The 14,471-nt window shown below is 35.3% G+C and overlaps 1 protein-coding gene across 1 annotated transcript; it reads right to left on the reverse strand.

The window, feature by feature from the left end:
• Nucleotides 1-649: 649 nt before the first annotated feature.
• Nucleotides 650-14,193, reverse strand: LOC131976185 (carcinoembryonic antigen-related cell adhesion molecule 1-like). Its single transcript, XM_059339106.1, has 6 exons — nt 14,090-14,193; nt 12,399-12,722; nt 11,292-11,570; nt 10,938-11,117; nt 1,824-2,147; nt 650-945 (listed from the first exon to the last, which is right to left on the reverse strand). Exons 1-6 carry the CDS (start codon nt 14,133-14,135, stop codon nt 650-652), a joined length of 1,449 nt encoding a protein of 482 aa, XP_059195089.1. The 5' UTR covers nt 14,136-14,193.
• Nucleotides 14,194-14,471: the final 278 nt, after the last annotated feature.

Here is a 14,471-nt window from a genome sequence, read left to right on the forward strand (position 1 = left end):
AATAAAACAATCTTCAAACATGAAACACTTCAAAATCAAATATAAAAAGCATGTCTTCACACGATATAGGGATGAAAACGGGTGTGTAAAATGACAGTAGGTAGTTATTGTTGACGTTTTATTTTTTAAATGTGTTACTATTTTTTTCTTTTTTGTGTGTTATTGTTGTTTGTTTGTTCATTGTTGTCTCATTATGACTACACGGGTGTATGTGTACTTATGTGTTTGTAAGTTAATAACAAGTTATGTGTGTTAATAATGGTAATAATGAGTTTATAAACTACATTACTATGTGTTATACATACATATATATAAATATTATTGTTATATAACTGAATATAGTAAATTAACATAGGGAGAAGGGGTGGGATTTAGAAGCTTTGGCTTCTTCCCACTCCTTTTGAACACAAATAAGTGTTGAGTCTTGTTGTTTCATTTGTGTTGTTGTCTTGTATTTATTGTTGTTCGTTTGTTTTTAAATGTTCATCTTTTATTTTGTGTTCAAATAAATTCTCAATCAATCAATCAAAAAAAAAAAATCGAAGCAAATGTTATCTGACATAGAGCTTCTCAGTGTGAAGACTCATTATAACTTCAACTTTGAAGCATGCATGCATATAGTGCAGGGTAAAGATTATGCACATATATGTTAGGAAGGTACCTCACAGCTGATGGAGAGGTTTATTGGTTCACTGGTGTCCTCACTGACAGGATTGGAGACATTGCACGTGAAAGGTCCCTGATCATAGCGGGTCACATTAATTACAGTGAGGTTGGCGCCTCCATCAGTGAGCTGAACTCTGTCACTCTCTGTAACCTCAGAGCTGCTGTTCAACCAGAGGAAAGAGAGAGAGGGTCCAGAGGAGGAGCAGGACAGACGGACAGAGCTGTTGAACTCCAACAAGTCTGTGCTGCTGGCAGTTACCACTGGAACACTAACTGGATCTGTAGATTAAAAAAAACATTTTTATTTATTTTACATTCACAATCACACAAAGGTACAGTAGATGCAAAAAAGCTGCAGTGGCTGTAAATTAATCTCATTTCTCTAATTAGATGGTGAGTATTTATGGATGCACAGTAAACGTTTACACAAGCTCCAGCCACAACAAAAAGCAACATTTTCTAATTTTCTAACGTTTTAACATTGATTAAGACGATACAAAGACCAAAAAGTCTGTTTAGGGGCATTTGAAAAATGCATTACACATCATAGGGGATACTTTTTCCTTAAATCAGACTGTACATTTTGGTGGTGGCTCTTCACAATCAATATTAAAATATAATAATATAAGTAAGTCCAATTTAACACCATGAGAAAGTAGGACCATAAAACTTACATAAATGTTTATCTGATGAAGTGTCAACAAAGGCAAACTGAGTGTAACCTTTACATCTTTTAAATGTTATTTTTCTTTACATACTGTTGATATTTGAACTAATTCTGCACCCCACAATTCATATCTCAGTTATGATAGTTATTGTAACTTCAATTTCATAATCAGTGAGAAACCATCCCAAAATGTACATATTGAAGCATACATGTTTATTTCTGACCTTCGGAACAATAATTCCACAAAAAACAAACATTGACCACATCCCTGCTTTTCTTCATGCTTTCAACCAAACCTACTTGTACGTGTTTTTCTTTGTATTATATAATTATATAATAGCATCATTTCAATTCTGTTTAGCTGGTGTGTTTTGTAGCTCTTATTTGAAACCACTGAACACCTAAACACAATTATTTGAAGTGAAACAATATTAATTTACCATGCATAATCTCCACTCAGCATTGAAATAGATGCAGAAAATTGTCTCACCATATACGTCCAGTCTTGTGTTCCCAGGTAGGGGTGGTTGTCCAGCTAATATAATGTCAACGCTGTACTCTCCACTGTCACTAAGAGCCAGATTCCTGAGCTCCAGAGATCCAGTAGACATGAAGAAGGAGATCCTGCCTTCATACTCTGGTGCAGTAAAGTTTTCACCAGTGAAAGTGAAAACAGGTTTAATACCACCATATGTCCAGCTCACTGATTGCAATGTGTGTTCATGTGGAGTCAGTGTTGTGGTGAACATCACCGTTCCTCCCACAGCTGCATTCAGAGGGCCGTCTGGCAACACACCAGCTCCTTTGGTTAAACCTGGAGGAGACAGTTACAGCTCTGAGAAGCACTAAAATAAGTTGAGCACTTTGTAAAATGGGCCACTGTGATGATGTGCTTTCATCATAATTCAAAACAAATCCTGGTCTTAAAACTCCTCAGAACACAAACTGAAGCATCAAAACCTCTAAAGAAGCTAATACACAGTAGAATATACAGTTTCTAATATACAGTCCTTAAAATACAAGATAATAATGGTATCATTCCTCTGGGTATGCACAGTTGAGCTGTACCTTTTTCTATTTACTGCAAAGGCCTCATAATAAAGTTTAGGTGATCGTCATATTTGTTAACCAGCTGAAGTAGCTGCCTGGTCTGTACAGACACACTGAAGTTCCTCTTCAACATCTTTAGTGAGGAACATTTGTGTTTACCCACTGATTTTCTGACATTTGAACCACAACAACAGAGAGAAACTCATTTGGATTTACTTCCCTTTACGAATATATTATTTATTAGTAATTCAATATTTGTAACAGATTTTTTCTTTTCTATTATATTTGTATTATATGTACGTACAGTATAGAGGTTGAGTGTATTTTAGGATGTTTGGTCTTTATCACCAAACAGAGCCTGTAGCCACATTTGATATGCAAATGAAGTACTGGGCTCAATTTGTCTGCACAAGGAAAATAATTAACTTCATGAAGAGAACAGTCACAGGAAATCATTCACCAAACCAGGTAACATAAAAAAGAATACTTCAAAGTGATTAGACATTTATTTAATTAAACTTCAGTAAAATGCTGTTTACATAAATGCACCAACACAAATAATCTCATACCATATTAAGAATATTTTACAGTGTGCCATTAGTACTTTTACTTAAGTAAATGATCTGAATACTTCTTCACCACTGAGTATTATTCTACCCCAAATATATTACATTCTGTTGCTAATGCATTCTTTCATTGCTGCATTGAGAATCGAATATTTCTGTTAAGTTCCTTTAAATTGCTACAGTAATTTTCACTTCCTAACAAAGTGCATAACATGGATTTCTCAATCCACACAGTCTGCAGACTGATCTAATGTGTGAGAAGCTCATACAACACGACACAATTGGTTTGCTGTCTTAAACGCAAATAAAACAGAATGTGATAGTTTGCTCGTCCTTTTCAACCTGCGTTTAATTTGAACTGTGCAAAGACAATAATGTTCAAACTGATTCACTTTTAACATCCCACCTTTTTTGGGACCGGCTTGTACAATAAATAAATACAAAACCCATTAGAAGTTATCTTCCAAAGGTCTTTGACACTCTGACACAATAATCAATGGTTACATTTTAATAAATAAGTGAATACATTATTTATTTTAGCTGCTGTATCAAGTGGTAAGAGCTCACCTGAGAGGACTCCCAGGAGGACGAAGTGTATCACAGCTTTTTCCATTTCTTCTGCACGGTCATCAAATAGGAGTTAAAGAAGAGGAGTAAATAGAAGTTCAAATAGAGACCACACTCGCTAATTTCTGAATAATGTTTGGTGTTTTCAGTATGAAGGTAGAACAAGGAAATACTGGCAGTGGGATTTCCCTGATTGTCCTGAAAGTTTTATTTCCCTGTATTGCTTAGCACCCTTGTTAATTATTGATATCACACAACATGTCACACTTTAAGTCATAATATGCTTGAAATACATATTCCACTATCCCTGACTTTACTTTTACTCAATGATGACTCTGTCTTGGAATTGTCTCTACAGCAGAAGCGTTTACTATAGGCTGTTCTCACTGCAGCAAAGAAAATGTTGGCCTTGCGATGGCAAAAACCTCACAGATTGTTGTGGCAGCAGTGGGCCAACTCCTTTCTAGACAAACTTATGATGGAGAGATCTGTGGCCCGGGTGCATGGAGCCAGTCAGAAAACCTTACGAGCTTACACTGTTGTTAAAGAGAGAGAGCAGCACCAACATATTTGATTGACTTGATTCCCCCCATGTCCGCATTATATTTGTAGACTTGCATTGTTTCCTTTCAGCCTGATTTCTCATCATCTTGTGTGTACAGGCAGTGAAAAACAAGCTATGTCTCGGTATTTTACCGGCAGCTGTAATGCGTCAACTGCCATCTTGCTGACTTAGTAGTGATATTAGTGATGTTTAAAGAACTTGTAGTGTAGATCCACATGGAAAATATCATGCCATCTGCCTTGTTAATAATTATTACTGGACTTTGTAGAGCAAAGCTTCTTAGTTCAAAATATATCATGTCTGTTATAAATATTTTATGACACCAGTGTGCTAAAATAAAAGGACTTTGTCTGTTATTTATTACCGACTGTATGAAGTTATTTGAGCCTTAAAATCACTTCTGCATGGAGCCGGTCATTGAGGTCATAAAGTGATAGAGACATTAGCTGCTCTGACTTGTTGTCAGGTGAGATCTTATCATCTTTATTATTATTAGGCCATTACTCTTACAAATCATTAATCTACAGGCAGACCAGGACAAGGACAGAGAGAGATCACATGTTTGCCGGGTCAGCTGATCTCAGACAGTGCATTGGATCGTTTAAGTGAAAATGCAAAACAAAATGTCATTTTTATCCCTTTAAAACTCAAAATAGTGTTTTGTGCTTCTAGCAAGGATAGATAGACTCTGGCTAACACTGTAGCTAATCTATAAAGTAACCTAGATTAACCCCTAATTCACTGTGTCCTGGTGTGATCTCATGAGCAGGAGGCACATCAGAGCTACTAATATTAAACTGATGAATTAATTGAATCTGCATTCAATCTTGTTGTTTGCTGTTACTTTTAAACCAGATTATGACATTTACAAATGATCTGAAAAAGCAAACAAACAAATATCCATCCCTCACTCTTGTTTCTTTTGTCAGAGATATGAACACAGTTGAGATTTATTGGGGTTTTTGTATCCAATCTCTCAAAATCCAAAGAGCTAAAGTGAATGATACAAACTGTGATTTGTTTTGTTTTTTTTAACTTTTGCACTATAGTTGTTACTCTTGCAAATCTTCTCAACCCTAAAAATGTTTTCTTTTGTTAACATTTATTCAGCAATGGTCTGGTAACATTAATGTATACCGAAAGGAAAATTAAGGAAAAGGGTTCAATTCAATGAAAGTAAAGTATGATTATGAAGTAAACACATGCAAAAGTCCAAAGAATCCATACTGGTTCTTAAGAAAGCCATTGTGAACAGAAAATTGAAGTTGCTTCCAAACTTTCGATACAGCAGAGCATCCCAATATTTTGCGTGGCAATATTATATCGATTCATGGCCGCCAAGTATCGATATTTAGAGTTCCAGCGGCAAGCTTTTTCCCCGGAGACCGTAGCGGGCTCACTTTTAGGAATATACTGGAGATACTGGTATCATATGAAACTAGAAGATCTGAGGAATCTATATATTTGGGAAGTTTTCGAAATAATGCTGCAAAGTTAGGCTTTTTTTCAAACATTTAAATTCAAAATAATTCAGAGCAAAGCTTTAAGTTGAAGAAAGTTTGATAAAATGCTGCAGTTGTTGTCCTCCATACATGTTTGATATCAGTTCAGTTTGACTGAACACTTTGTTGGTCAGTCTGTGGGTTTGACTCTCATTGTGGAGAAATAAAAAGACTGAAGTGAGATGAATAGACTGAGAATTTTCTCTTATTTGACAAAACAATTGTTGATTGAATTTAATTTTTTGACACCAAATGCAGTTAAACAGTTAAATCGCAATATATTGTATCAATACTCACCATATCGCAAAATGCTTAAAATTGCAATAATATTGTATTGTGACTCAAGTATCGGGATAAAATATTGTATCGTGGGGCCTGCTGATTCACACCTCTCTGTTGGTTTTTTTATTTTGTTCAAGTTCATAATTACATACATATAGTACATAATTATGTAAATATTGAGGATTTTCTGACATACAATAGAGTGGCTTTGTGTGTGTGTGTGTGTGTGTGTGTGCGCACGAGCGTGCGCGTGTGTGTGTGTGTGTGTGTGTGTTTGTGTAATATGGATAGGATAACAATATACAGTTACGGCTTAAACAAGTTGCTGGTGGGCAGAAAAAAAAGGTCAGATAAAAAGTTTCAATGATAGGATAAGAGGAGACTAATTTCTGCACTTGTGTGCACTGTTGTGAAAAGAATCTTTTGTAAGAAGAGTAATAAGATTGATAGATGCATTGCTTTTTCATCACAGAACGGTATAAGAAATAAAAGTATCTATATGTTCTTTCCAAAAAATGTGGCGTTATATTTACACAGAAACCAGAGCCAGACAGCACAATCTAATGAATCTATTTCTTCATGACAATCCATCTCAGGCAGAAGTCTTTAAATTCAGACAGAACACTGACTATTGACGTATTTATAATATTGAAAAAGGGGGCTCGGCTTTGTGTTTGTCTGTTAAACTTCATAAACTTTTAATTTAATCGAACATGCTCAACTAATCTTATCTTTGATGCTGATATCAATCACAGGTGAGAACAGATATACTGTTTATATATGATTAAAATAAAATGTTATCAACTTTAAACTTTTTTACAGTTGCCACTGTTTGACCATTATTTTTTGACTGTTGCATATTCAGTGTGGCAATCAACAAATTATTTTCATTACTGATTAGTTTCTTAAATATATATAAAAATGTCAGAAATATTATGAAATGTTTCACAAAGCTAGAGATGAAGTCTTGTTTTATCCACAACTCAAACATATACATTTTTTACTGTCACAGACGAGTAAAGAAACCAGAAAATATTCTCCTTTAAAAAGCTGGAATCAGATAATTCTTCCTCTTGTTTTTTTTTCTTTAAAAAATACACAAACTAATCAATTATCCATACAGGGAGTAAATAATTTAATAGTCAACAACCACAGGGCAGTGAAACATGAATATTTTCCAAATGATTACACATTAAAAAAAAATGTGATCCATATGAGAACAGGAATATAAAGGCAAACATATACAAAAAAATACACAAATATTTTTAAAATAGGTGTGATTTTGTTGAAAAAAAAAAGAATATATATATATATATATATATATATATATATATATATATATATATATATTGTTGTTGTTATTGTTGTATATGTTTGCCTTTATATTAATATTTGGGTATCAAGATTCATAAAATGTAAAAGTGCTAAGAGTGTAAAACCTTGAGGTAGTTATCACCCAACTTCCCTAGTTTGATTCTTTATTTTGAAGAAATTTCACTAAGGAATCAGTGAAAATGTCTAGATTAAAAACAAAACAAAAAAACAATAGCATTGACATTCATGAGCATTTTTTTGTTTTCTTCAAGCTGGTTGTGACATTTCAAAGTGAGTGTCATATACCGCTGAAGTGTTTTCATACACAGCCTCTTCTTCTTTTTCTGTACAAAACAAGTTTTTTTAAATGTTATTATTAATTTGTAAAACACACACACACACACACACACACACACACACACACACACACACACAGATCTTTCTAGAAAGAGGTTATATCAGATAAAAACTCACCTTTATTACCAGAATATGGCAGAGCTTTGTTGTTGATTCTAAATATTAGAAATAAATCATTGTTAAAATGTGGCAATACAACCAGATGACCTAAAAATTTAACATACATTGTGTCTGGATAGTATTGTATTAAAACAATTATGAAGAAAAGTTCTAACTATAACTATTTTAATGCTTACACCAGTTGTGCATTTTAGTTAAAAATGTATTAATGTGATCACCAGATTAATTTAATTGATACCATGAGTGATATGTTAATCATTTAATTCATGTAATAAAATACTTCTTAACTGTTGGTGGAGACTACAGTGTGTCTAACATGTGGTCTTAGAGTAATGTTGGTGTTAGGTTGGTGTTATTCTACATTTACTCACCTATTAATACATGATAAACATGTGGCTGGTAATACCATGATTTATCTACTTACTTCTTTTTATAAAAGTAGAACCCTCCACCACCAGCTGCTGCTGCACACACCACTAAAACTGCGATTACTATTCCAGCGATGCAACCACCCGAACAGCCTGATGTTACTACTGGGAGTTCTTCTATAAAAGAGGAGAGAAACACATGATTACAACACCATTCTGTAAACAGGAACTGTCTAATAATGTCATCATATCTGTGAAAACAAAGAATACGATAACATCTCTATATCATATCATCTGCTTCAGGCTGATAAGACCCTCCAAGCATGAGAAACAGAAATCTTTGTCCAAACTTTGGTGAATGAGTTGAATGTGCAAATATTATTTTCATAAGGGAAACAAATGCCTATAATGAAGACGTTAATGGAACAGATGTGTAAGAAACATCTTTAGGAAGCCTGCTACTCTTAAAATAATCAGCGATTTAACACTGTGTGCTGCTCGTAGTATTCAAGAGTATCAACAAAATCTGCCGTCAACACCATCTTGTTACCTGTTACAGACAATTCATGGACTGCAGACGATGTTTTCCCAGTTATAGTATTCTTCGCTTCACAGACGTAGCTGCCGCTGTCAGAGAGTCCAGTGTTGTTTATAGTGAAAACAACAGATTCATGTATCTCTGTTCCATTCAGTCTCCAGATGTAAGTAGCAGTTGGTATGGACTCAGCAGAGCACTTTAATATTAAAGTCTCTTTTAAATGTATCTTATCTGGACCTGCGATTTCAACATGTTCTGGTCCATCTGAAAGACAGATATTTCTAAAGTTCTTACGTCACCACAATTAATAAAGAATACAAAACTCAATAAAATATATAAAATAAATCTTGACATAATGAACAGTTTACCTACAGATCACATTTACGATGTATTTAGCTTTGTCGCTGCTGAAGGGGTTGCTAATTATACAGGAATATATTCCATTGTGTTTTCTATTCAGACTGCTAAAAGACAGCACTCTGTTGTTGTCGTGCAGGGTCATGTCTTCAGTCAGAATCAGATCTGAGTCTCCCTTCTTCCACTCTCTGGTAAACACAGAGCCCAGAGCATCACAGGTCAAGTTGTCAGAGTTCCCCTCAATTGGCTGGTTTGTTGATGATGTGAGTGAAGCACCTGATATTCTCTCTGTTGGGCAAAAAGTGGTAAAAAAAAATATCAAAACAGTCACCAAAGTACTGACAGTTAACAGAATAAAAAATATAACGGAGCATGTTAGGTGCCAACATTATTACTACTGCTCCCTGAATGTATATAACGTGTCAAATATGATATTTTAATTGGCTGTTCCTCTAACATGAAAAAGGGCACCTGCCCACATGTTAGCCAGCTATCTATACATGACGAGCTTATTTAGAGGCATATATGAGTTTTATCCAGAGGCCATTTCATTGGCTAAACCATTTACTGTTATTTGATTCCACAGCCCTCAATGGCAAAAATACCAAGTTTAGATGTGTCACATGACAGGGGTATATGGAATCGCTTTGAATCTTTCAAAATATAATTTCGTGGCAGCTTATATACTATATGGTGACATGAATAAGTCAAACTAGGCTATTCCCATTTTTTTTCCTTCAGAGGAGTAGGTCAGTCAAAAAGGCAAATGGGTTTTCTCCAGGCAGCAACCTCCGTGTCTGAGCAGGGAGGCAAACCAGGAAGTGCCTTAAGCTGCATTCTACAGAAAATTCCAGCAGGGGGCGCTAAGTTTGGCTGCAAAAAAATCTGTCCATTCATTTCAGTGCAAAAAGAGAAAACTTCTCACTTGATTTATTACCTCAGAATTTTTTTTTAGGACAACACTATGGTCTCAATCGCTAGTAAAAAATCTTCTTCAAGACAATTTTATGTTAATAGTTCTAATAATGGCCCCATTTAGAAGAAAATAGAAGATAAAGAATCGTATGACTTTGTGGCGTGGCTACCTTTGATTGACAGGTCACTTATCAAGGCGAGCCGTCATCAGGAGAGAAGCAGAACAATGCGTATCCACGGCAACGTGTCAATAAAGTTATATAACGTTAGATAGATATAAAAAAGGACGTTTACTGATTTAGTCTCATAACTTTGAGCCTTTCACTGTATTTTCACTAAATGACAGTTTATTTAAACGTTTTGTTCGTTAAAAATGTCTTGTTCAGCGTTTGATTGGACTAACAGACACTCCAAGGAGTCGCCGTTCATTTTTCTGAGGTAAGTAACGTACATTTTGTTTTATTTTGTAAGCTAAAATGAACATCCCAGTTAATGTCCCAGTTACAACAGTTAGTTGTCCCAGCAGCTTCTCTCAGTCAGGTTGAGGTGTAGAGAGGCTGTAGTCAGTGATCAGATCCCTCGCGCTCCGCCACAGTCCAAATATGGTCTGCTGCCCGTATCGGAAACAAGATGGCGACAAGTGTAACGCTGAACTTGATGCTTCCAACGGCCCACAAACCAATGGGTGACGTCATGGTGACTACGTCCATTATTTATATATAGTCTATGGTTTTCACGCAGCTTTAGCCCGGCCTTGTGCTTTTGAGTTTAAGTAGGCAAATTATTGAATTATGGTTATATTTTTTCATGGCTTTTTCTAATCTGAACGTGGCCTTCAATATTAAGTTATAAAATATTAAAATCAGAAAGTGTTTATATTTTTTATATTTGTTTATCACTTATTTGACTTAAATCCCAAATGTTATGTATGTCTTATTTTTGGCTTTGATAATATTATATTGAGGTGGACATATTTCTGACTCATATCACGACTATATCCACCAATTCAAACTTACCCAGTACAGAGACAACTGATGGCTGAGACATTAGGGATCTTAGAGTTTTGCTGTTTAAGGCCTGACAGCTGTAGTTTCCAGTCTGACTCATCTGAATGTTGATCAGTCTGAGCTCTGGTCCAGTATCAGACTGCAGCTCTCCATTCAGAAACCATTGAAACTGAGCAGCAGGTCTGGAGTCAGCTGAGCACGTCATGATGATGTCTGAACCTTCAGCATAGTATTCTTGTGTTGGAGATTTGGTCAAATTAATATTCTCTGGGCCATCTACATTGTGCAGCATATCGGGAATAAAAAATATATATATAAGCAAATCGAAGTAAATGTTATCTGACATGCAGCTTCTCAGTGTGAAGACTCATTATAACTTCAACTTTGAAGCATGCATGCATATAGTGCAGGATAAAGATTATGCACATATATGTTAGGAAGGTAACTCACAGCTGATGGAGAGGTTTATTGGTTCACTGGTGTCCTCACTGACAGGATTGGAGACATTGCACCTGAAAGGTCCCTGATCATAGCGGGTCACATTAATTACAGTGAGGTTGGCGCCTCCATCAGTGAGCTGAACTCTGTCACTCTCTGTAACCTCAGAGCTGCTGTTCAACCAGAGGAAAGAGAGAGAGAATCCAGAGGAGGAGCAGGACAGACGGACAGAGCTGTTGAACTCCAACAAGTCTGTGCTGCTGGCAGTTACCACTGGAACACTAACTGGAACTGTAGGTCAAAAAACATTTTTATTTATTTTATATTCACAATCACACAAAGGTACAGTAGATGCAAAAAAGCTGCAGTGGTTGTAAATGAATCTCATTTCTCTAATTAGATGTTGAGTATTTATGGATGCACAGTAAAAGTTTACACAAGCTCCAGCCACAACAAAAAGCAACATTTTCTAATTTTCTAACTTTTTAACATTGATAAAGACGATACAAAGACCAAAAAGCCTGTTTAGGGGCATTTGCAAAATGCATTACACATCATAGGGGATACTTTTTCCTTAAATCAGACTGTACATTTTGGTGGTGGCTCTTCACAATCAATTTTAAAATATAATGATATAAGTAAGTCCAATTTAACACCATGAGAAAGTATGACCATAAAACTTAGATAAATGTCTATCTGATGAAGTGTCAACAAAGGCAAACTGAGTGTTTACCTTTACATCTTTTAAATGTTATTTTTCTTTACATACTGTTGATATTTGAACTAATTGTGCACCCCACAATTCAAATCTCAGTTATGATAGTTATTGTAACTTCAATTTCATAATCAGTGAGAAACCATCCCAAAATGTACATATTGACCACCATTGACCACATCCCTGCTTTTCTTCATGCTTTCAACCAAACCTACTTGTACGTGTTTTTCTTTGTATTATATAATTAGATAATAGCACCATTTCAATTCTGTTTAGCTGGTGTGTTTTGTAGCTCTTATTTTGAAACCACTGAACCTAAACACAATTATTTGAAGTGAACCAATATTAATTTTCCATGCATAATCTCCACTCAGCATTGAAATAGATACAGAAAATTGTCTCACCATATACATCCAGTCTTGTGTTCCCAACTAGGGGTGGTTGTCCAGCTAGTATAATGTTAACGCTGTAGAATCCACTGTCACTAAGAGCCAGATTCCTGAGCTCCAGAGATCCAGTAGACATGAAGAAGGTGATCCTGCCTTCATACTCTGGTTCAGTAATGTTGTCACCAGTGAAAGTGAAAACAGGTTTAATACCACCATATATCCAGCTCACTGTTAGAATTGTGTGTTCATGTGGAGTCAGTGTTGTGGTGAACATCACCGTTCCTCCCACAGCTGCATTCAGAAGATCGTCTTGTAGCACACCAGCTCCTTTGGTTAAACCTGGAGGAGACAGTTACAGCTCTGAGAAGCACTAAAATAAGTTGAGCACATTGTAAAATGGGCCACTGTGATGATGTGCTTTCATCATAATTCAAAACAAATCCTGGTCTTAAAACTCCTCAGAACACAAACTGAAGCAGACAAAGCATCTAAAGAAGCTAATACACAGTAGAATATACAGTTTCTAATATAGAGTCCCTAAAATACAAGATAATAGACAGCATCAGTCCTCTGGGTATACACAGATGAGTTGTACCTTTGTTTTTTTAATTTGCTGCAAAGGCCTCATAATAAAGTTTAGATGATCGTCATATTTGTTAACCAGCTGAAGTAGCTGACTGGTCTGTACAGACACACTGAACTTCCTCTTCAACTTCTTCTTTGTTAGGAACATTTGTGTTTACCCACTGATTTTCTGACAACAATAGAGAGAATCTCATTTGTATTTACTTCCCTTTACGAATATATTATTTACTAGTAATTCAATATTTGTAACAGATTTTTTTTGCTATTATATTTGTATTATATAAATGTACAGTAGAGGTTGGGTGTATTTTGGGATGTTTGGTCTTTATCACCAAACAGAGTGCGTAGCCACATTTGATATGCAAATGAAGTACTGGGCTCAACTTGTGTGCATGAGGAAAATAACTAACTTAGAGTCACAGGAAATCATTCATCAAACCGATACTTTTCATGTAACATAAAAAAAGAATACTTTAAAGTGATTAGACATTTCTTTAATTAAACTTCAGTAAAATGCTGTTTACATAAATGCACCAACATAAATAATCTAATACCATATTTAGATTATAAAACAGTGTGTCATTAGTACTTTTACTTAAGTAAATTATCGGAATACTTTTTCCACCACTGAGTGTTATTCTACCCCAAATATATTACCTTCTCTTGTTAATGTCATTCTTTCATTGCTGCATTCAAGATTGGATATTTTTGTGAAGTTTTAAATTGCTACAGTAATTTTCACTTCCTAACAAAGTGCATAACATGGATTTCTCAATCCACACAGTCTGCAGACTGATCTAATGTGTGAGAAGCTCATACAACACGACACAATTTCTTTGCTGTCTTAAACGCAAATAAAACAGAATTTGGTAGTTTGCTCGTCCTTTTCAACCTGCATATAATTTGAACTGTGCAAAGACAATAATGTTCAAACTGATGAACTTTTAACATCCCAACTTTTTCGGGACTGGGTTATACAATAAATAAATACAAAAAACACCCATTTGAAATAATCTCCCAAAGGTCTTTGACACTCTGACACACTAATCAATGGTTACATTTGAATAAATAAGTGAATACATTATTTATTTTAGCTGCTGTATCAAGTGGTAAGAGCTCACCTGAGATGACTCCCAGGAGGACAAAGTGTATCACAGCTTTTTCCATTTCTTCTGCACGTTCATCAAATAGGAGTTAAAGAAGAGGAGTGAATAGAAGTTAAAAGAGGGACCACACTCCTTCACTTTGCCTTTGCTAATTTCTGAATAATGTTTGGTGTTTTCAGTATGAAGGTAGAACAAGGAAGTACTGGCAGTGGGATTTCCCTGATTGTCCTGAAAGTTTTATTTCCCTGTATTGCTTAGCACCCTTGTTAATTATTGATATCATACAACATGTCACACTTTAAGTCATAATATGCTTGAAATACATATTCCACTATCCCCGACTTTACTTTTACTCAATGATGACTCTGTCTTGGAATTGTCTCTACAGCAGAAGCGT

This window comes from Centropristis striata, chromosome 8, assembly GCF_030273125.1.
Source record: "Centropristis striata isolate RG_2023a ecotype Rhode Island chromosome 8, C.striata_1.0, whole genome shotgun sequence".
Taxonomy (NCBI): domain Eukaryota; kingdom Metazoa; phylum Chordata; class Actinopteri; order Perciformes; family Serranidae; genus Centropristis; species Centropristis striata.